This window comes from Triticum dicoccoides, chromosome 6B (assembly GCF_002162155.2).
Source record: "Triticum dicoccoides isolate Atlit2015 ecotype Zavitan chromosome 6B, WEW_v2.0, whole genome shotgun sequence".
Classification (NCBI taxonomy): Eukaryota; Viridiplantae; Streptophyta; class Magnoliopsida; order Poales; family Poaceae; genus Triticum; species Triticum dicoccoides.
In genome coordinates, this window is record NC_041391.1 from 142,455,028 (window position 1) to 142,462,683 (window position 7,656).

Below are 7,656 nucleotides of genomic sequence, written 5' to 3' on the forward strand. Positions count from 1 at the left end.
TCGGTGGTGTCAGGCCCGACAACTACAGTGTTGTGCAACTTCTTTCACCGCGCGTTCTCGCCGCCGCACCCCTCCCCCCGGCGTGCGTGTGCTCGAGCTCTCTATCCAAGATACGCCAGAGCACAACTAGAAGGGAGGGGGGTCTCCTCGGCCTCCTCCCCCATGGCCCCAAGCCGCAACGCCTCGACAACGGTGCGACTTGCCTCGCCTTCGATGCAGAAATATCCTCTTGTATACGGCCACCGGAAGGAGTGCGCCATGATTGCCTCCGGCCTCTGCCCTGAGACGGTATGCGCCGTCGCGGTGGTCAGGGCGAGGGCCGACGCCGCTCCTCGCCTCTGATGCGGAGAGCTCCTATCGGGTGTGGCCACCTGAGGGAGTGCACAGTGGTTGCCTTCGGCCTAAGCTCCGAGACGGTAGGCGCCGTTGTGGTCGCCGGCAGCCTCGCGACCACACCGTTGTTATCCACTCTCTGTGCTCTCACTCGTTTGCAGGCCAACGAATGAAAATGAGCAGCGGTGCGGAGTGGTAGGGAAAGGGAATACGATACGTGCGGCGTTCGCGACGGGGCGTTGCTTTTCCGAACGAGAAAAAGTGTGATGTGGCTGATCCCCTGCTCTACGATTCGTGCTAATGATCCAAGGGTAGAAAAGACGTTCAGGCTGGGGTCCTGGAAATCTGACATTCGGGGGTTATAGATTCCGAATAATAATGGTTGGATACAGCGACCGCCGTGGGCTCAGTCGGCTCGGCTGCCGGGGGCAGCGGCGGCCGCCGGCAGCAAACCCTAGCCGACCGGCCTCTCGCTTAATTCCGTGAACAATTAGGCTCACTCCCTCGCTACCTAGCTGCTCTGAACTCCGCCCGAAACCCTAGCCGCCCCCATCATCCCCTTCCTCCCACTCCGCCGCCATGCCCACGCCGGCGCCGCACCTCGTCGACGAAATCCTGGAGGAGATCTTCCTCCGCCTGCCCACCCCGGCCGAGCTCGCCCGCGCCTCAACCGCCTGCCCCCGTTTCCGCCGCATCATCACCGACCGCTCCTTCCTCCGCCGCCACCGCAAACGCCACCCACCTCCGCTCCTCGGCCTCGTAAACGTGGATGGCAGCTTCCAACCAGCCGAGGCGCCCCACCCCTCCGCCCCGCTCGCCCGCGCTCTCGCCGACGCCGCTGATTTCACCTACTCCTTCGTCCCCGTGCCCAGCAGTGGCATCCCCTGGCATGTCCGCGACGTCTGCGATGGCCGAGTCCTCCTCGAGGCCTGCCAAGTTTTGGAGACCCTCAAAGACATGGCGGTGTGCGATCCCTTGTCACGCCGCTACGTGCTGCTCCCGCCCATACCGACGGACCTCGCTGTCCAGGAAGAGTACCCATTTGATATCGTGCCCATCCTTGCTCCCATCGGGGATGATGAAGATGATGTGTCGTTCAAGGTGATATGCTTAGCCATCTATGGTTCCAAGCTAACCGCCTTTGTCTTCTCGTCTGTCACACAGCAATGGTGTATGGCTGCATCTATCGGTTGGAGTTTGTTAGGCGTGCACCACGGTCCCCTTGGACCGTGCATGTTGTCCACTTATGGGTTCTGTGGCTTGTCCGGTTTCGACAACGAGGGCGGATGCTTCTACTTGGCGTCACCTTTGTTAGACAAGTTGTTCGTGCTGGACACACAGAAAATGGAGTTTTTCACTGTCAACCATCACACTGGCTACTATGTACTCCTCAAACTTCTGCCTGGCCGGATACTCGAAGTTCTCGCCAGATACGATGATCCCCATAGAATTCAAGACAGAATTATGCCTGGCATTGTAGTAGGTAGAGAAGGATACCTTGAGATGTTTTCTCTCATCGGTGATCACAGCCCAAATGGCTCATTTGATCTCTATCATACGACTCAGCAAAGCAATGGTGAATCTTCCAATGAATGGCGGATGAAGAATATTATACCGTTGCCTGGAGGGCATGACTATTTCACCATGAGTGCTGCTGAGGGATTCTTATTCCTTGGAGCCACTACAAAAGATCAAGTGGACTTTGATAGAGAGTCTGGACCGCCGTTGTCCAGGACTGATTGGGATGTAGATTATTTTTCGCTTGAGGTCAAGACTTCTGAAGTGAGGAAGGTTTGCACGAGCAAGGGGAAATTCTTCCATGCTGAACATGTTCACTGGTACTTTGGCTACCCCCCGCCGCTGTCAAAACCGAGTGTATGAAGTGGTAAGTTAATTTGTTTTATGATCGTTGTGCTCTGCTGGCCTAATTATTCATGTAGATGTGATTGCTTTATGCTGTTACAAGACATTGTCAAAGTAGGGAAAGTTGGCATGGTCTGTTTCCTGGTCAATAATTGCCTTGCAACATGGTAATAAAGTTAACAATTTCATTTCATACAAAGAAGGTTGTATATATCCCACCAAGTTTGCATAACATTTGCTTCAGTTAATGTCTGAGGGCCATTTACATCTAAGGAAAGGCGTTAATTTATCCTTCGTGTATTAGTTTCTGCTACATTTTGTTAACTGGAATTGGCTAAATGATCATTTGTCCCTCTTATAGACATACTACCTCTATTATTTGCCCCTCTTTAGATAGCATTTGACCATTAATTACTCTTGTTTAAATTTTTGTGCGTACTATTTTCGCCTTTCTAGTTAGTAGGCACCAACCCATGCAAGTATGACATCGGTTACCTGCAAAAGAAGTATGACATCAGTTACCTGTAAAAGAAGTATATGAAATAGAATTATAGGAAAGGAATAGGAGTACACTCTTGCAAGATTTTAAAACTGCATGTATGTTTCGAGTTGTGGTGAAGCCTAGAACTATATTTTCAGTAACTTTATACAGCTTTGTGAAGCTACTGTTTGGTATTTGTTTGTGAAAATATAAATGTTCTGATATATGCTAGCTTAATTAAAATTGAGGCATATCATGCTTCATATTTCGTTAATAAACTTAACTGGAAGCCATTCATATTAAGGTTTTCGGCGCAGTTTTGCCTAGAAAAGGTGCAGCTCCATTCTCTTTTCATAAATTGCAGGAAAACCCTACCCATTTGGAACAAAAAGCTGCCCATATGTCTTCTATTTTTCTTTTCTTGTTTGAATATGATTTGGCACATGCTCCGGATGACTGGACAGATTATAGTTAGACTCCATTGACATGGTTCTCTTTGTAGCACATGAATAAGAGTCCACATGATATCTAAGACGACACATATGTAATCAAAGATTCACATCGTGAGATTTAGGGCATCCATTTCTTCAAGCTACGTGTTATTTTTATCTATCTCTAAGGAAAAGGGCTAGCTGTAGGGCATAAGTGAGCCTTCAACCTATAAACTCCCTAGGACTTTTAAAAGCTATCATTTAAATATATCAAAATAGTCTTCAAACACAATTTGGAACACTAATGGGTGATTAGATATATTTACGTGCCCTGTCAAATTTGATATTATCACAATACTGTTTACAACGAATACACAGACATTATTCCCAAGTAGTAATATAAATATTTTATATAAAATATTATTATTCAAAGCGTAGAAGGTATAACCTCACTAAGTTTCCAAAATCTGGGGAGTAATCAAATAATATTATTGCTCTTAACATGATATGAATTTGCTTTATTGGGTACATACATGAACGTACATCAATTTGAAGAGCGTTTGCTTCTTGAATTATTTTCAAACTTTTCCTTCTACTGCACTAGCACGGAAGCTGAATTATCCGTTTGCATCCAATTAGTTGTGCTATTTCAGATTTATTAGTACAGCAGTACAATTTTGGTCAATTCAAGCAGCTCTAGTCAATCCAACGGGCGAAAAGACTCAAAGCACATGCATCTATCTTTAATTCTTTATCATGAATGCATTGTGGCATTCGATGGTTTCCACTAAAGAAAGAAAAAAAGCTGATTAATTAGGCAATTTTAAACGTACACATGGACCTTATTACTTCATTAGTATGGGAGAATCCCATCCCACCTTGTATTTTCCAATCAGCTTGAACGCCTTTGGCAGGTTTGCTACAATGCTACTGAGATGTAGCCATGTAGGTGACTTGAACTATTATTCTGATTGATCTGATATGGCCGCCACGATCTGTACGACGTCCCAAACGTGGAGTTATGGTGGATTCATTACGATCTGGACCATACAGATAAACCCAATGGGTTACCATCAATTAGAATCTAGGTTATGCGTGTTAAGTAATGTGGGTATGTTCATAAGAGGCTCAAATAATCAAATATCCTACGTGGAATAGAGGGACTCCTTAGAACCATGAATGAGGAGCTTACGTGCCTTTAGTTTTGAGCTGTGAATCTGTGATTTACTTACCGATTTTGTACGGAGCTCTTTATTGAGAAACCCTTGGAAGAACAGTTCTTTTGTTGCATCCACATGATTCTAGTTTGTTCTAACTAGTAAGTATATCTCTGCAGGACTGATGAACTCGCTTTGCTTCTGGTGTCTCTTTTTGGGCCATGCATCTGGAGCCTTTGAGGAGAAATGGAGGATGGGCAAAAAGATGGTGCCGCAAATAGTACTTGAGCATGGTATTATTTACGGGGAAACATTGGTACTTGAGCATTGATATTAGTATTTGAGTCGATGTACTTTGCTATATATGTTGATGTTAAGCGTGTCCAAGCAAGACATGATGGGAGCAAGGTGAATTTTGGCGAACGTTTGTATGTAAGATGCTTGTTGTTGTGTGTGTTTGGAAAATGGTCGTATACTGTTGTCGAAACTCTCAGTGGTTGCAGCACATTATCCTCTCTGCTCAACATGTTCATGGATCTGATGATTCATTGCTGCTTTCATTGCTCGTGCTGGTTTTGAGTATTCACAGTTTTGTGTTTTTTTGAATGCCTTTTGAAAGCCACGTTCCGAGGCAATCAGCTAAAACAAAACGGGCAAGCTGCATGCTTCACGCCGACATTCCTTTATCCAACATCTTTACAAGAGATATGCATCTTTTGAATGCCCTGTTGGATTAGATACATACTACTCCCTCCGTTCGGAATTACTTGTCGATACATCCATTTCCGAGACAAGTAATTCCGAACGGAGGGAGTATGTTTCAGTCAACAAGTGACCAGAAACTCAATAATGATGATACTGCTTATCTAGCTGTGCTGGGAGCTTCTTTTTGTCTTCCTACTCTTTTGGCAAAGTTTTGCCTGGTAGTCGTTATGCTTTTTAACCAAGCTAGCATATAGACTATAGACTTAAATGGTCACTAAATTACAATTTAAAACTGCATATATTTTCTTTTCATTGTTCTTTCTTTACTACTCTCTCCGTCCCACAAAACGTCTTATATTGTGGGACGGATGGAGTATTTATTTGCCTATGTTGAGGTTCCAAAAAGGAAGACTTTGCATAGCTGAAGCACTACGACCTTTAGAGGTAACGTATCATCGTTGTCAAGAATAATATAGATTGAACTGTACATGAGACCGGTAAAAAACATCTCTTGCAACATGCAAGCCATAATGTGTTCAAGATCAACTTCAATAAGAATGGCGACTGCTGCGAAGATGGATGAGCGACTTGATGATGGTTGGTTCTCTGTCTGGGTGATCCCTCCTCCAGAAGTGTTATTTTCTCCTCATGTAGCTCCTGGCGTGCAAGATTAGGTTTCTATGGCGATACATTGCGATTCTGCGTCACCCTGCATTGTCCTCAGGGCTACACAGTGACGCTGTTATCCGAAATTGAAATCTTAGTTTCAGGCAACTATAGATAGCTAACTTCTTCATATAATAACTAAAAAAAGCTGACACGATTGTATTTCAATCGACGGCAGTTTGCATTGCTGGTCTGTTTTTGTTTTTGACATCTGTTAGTGCGATTCTTTTTAAAGACCGTTGCTTATGTGATTAGCAAAGCATCGTTATGTTTTTTCAAGGGAGTTGCTGTTTTTAGAAATTTTTAGGAGAGCTAAGGACCCGCTGTGATCTGGTGCAATGCGACATGACTCAGCCATAAAAGGGAGCTCATTTTTTTCTAAAATTATTAAATAACTTTATTAATTGAAAATAACAGCTACATCGTCTATAAAAAAATATACAATATCGTCCATAGGCTTCTCAAACCACTCGTTTGTCGCAGAAACTTTAGCTCATTTCCCTGTTACAGTGTTCAAAACTAGTGAGGGAAAAGTCACAAGCCAAAAAATAGCAGTCATCGAAAACTGTCGTCGCCGCTCCCGCAAATTATCCTCCATTCTTAAGAAAACTGTCGTCGCCGCTCCCGCAAATTGTCCTCCATTCTTCAGAAAACTGCCGCCGCCGCTCCCGCAAATTGTCCTCCATTCTTCATTGTGTCAATGAATTCCATGTTATCAGAGTTAATTACCAGAGGATTGCATCCTGCCTTATGTGCCAGAGATAAGCCAAACCTTAGAGCCACAGCTTTTGCCGTCAGAACATCCACATACAATCAATCCTTCAATTTCCGCGGAGGATGAAATTTCCTTTATCATCTCTAAGGACAACTCTTGTCGTGCCCCTGTGCTGGTCATGATCAAAAGATGCATCAACGTCGACCTTACCCTCCCATTACGGGAGTAAGCTTTAACAAATTTAGGCGTGATAGACCGAACCCCATGGATGTGTGGTATGCATCTTGAATCTTTGCCTTATTGACCAGCTTACGTCTATCCCACCATAGATATACCACGTGGTTATAACGATCATCTCGTGTACATCCTGAAATCCCAAAATAGATAGGTCCTGGTCTTGCATAAGGAGTAAGAATTCAAGTACCGCCTCACCTGCACGATCAATAGCACAAGCTCTTTTAATCACCTCAGTCATCCCCAACTTCTCCCAAACCTTCTTCGCTTTCTGACAAAGAAATAGAACGTGATTTGTATCTTCTGGCCCATTCGAACATGATGGGCAGATTGACAAAATTTTCATGTGTCTATTTGTAAGGGTAACCCAACACGGGAGAGTTCCATGCAACGTACTCCAAATAAAGATCTTTACCTTTGTCCGACATGAAAGTTTCCAAATCTTAGACGAGATAGGGTTAACATGTTGGGGAACGTTGCATAAAATAAAAAATTTCCTACGTTCACCAAGATCAATCTATGAGTTCATCCAGCAACGAGAGAGGGGAGTGCATCTACATACCCTTGTAGATCGCGAGTGGAAGCGTTCAAGAGAACGGGGTTGAGGGAGTCGTTCACGTCGTGATCCAAATCACCGGAGATCCTAGCGCCGAACGGACGGCACCTCCGCGTTCAACACACGTACGGTCAGCGTGACATCTCCTCCTTGATCCAGCAAGGGGGAAGGAGAGGTTGATGAAGATCCAGCAGCATGACGGCGTGGTGGTGGATGCAGCAGGGATCCGGCAGGGCTTCGCCAAGCGTCTGCGGGAGGGAGAGGTGTAGCAAGGGGGAAGGGAGGCGCCAAGATGCAGGGGTGCGGCTGCCCTCCCTCCCCCCCCCCTCTTTATATAGGGTCCCCAGGGGGGCGCCGGCCCTAGGAGATGGGATCTCCTAGGGGGGGCGGCCAAGGGGGGAAACTTGCCCCCCAAGGCAAGTGGAGGCGCCCCCTCCCCTAGGGTTCCCAACCCTAGGCGCAGGGGGGCCCAAGGGGGGGCGCACCAGCCCACCAGGGGCTGGTTCCCCTCCCAC

The 7,656-nt window shown here is 45.9% G+C and overlaps 1 protein-coding gene across 1 annotated transcript; it reads left to right on the plus strand.

Moving 5' to 3' along the window:
* Positions 1–912: 912 nt before the first annotated feature.
* Positions 913–4,825, plus strand: LOC119320905. Its single transcript, XM_037594814.1, has 2 exons — positions 913–2,218; positions 4,445–4,825. Exon 1 carries the CDS (start codon positions 913–915, stop codon positions 2,212–2,214), a length of 1,302 nt encoding a protein of 433 aa, XP_037450711.1. The 3' UTR covers positions 2,215–2,218; positions 4,445–4,825.
* Positions 4,826–7,656: the final 2,831 nt, after the last annotated feature.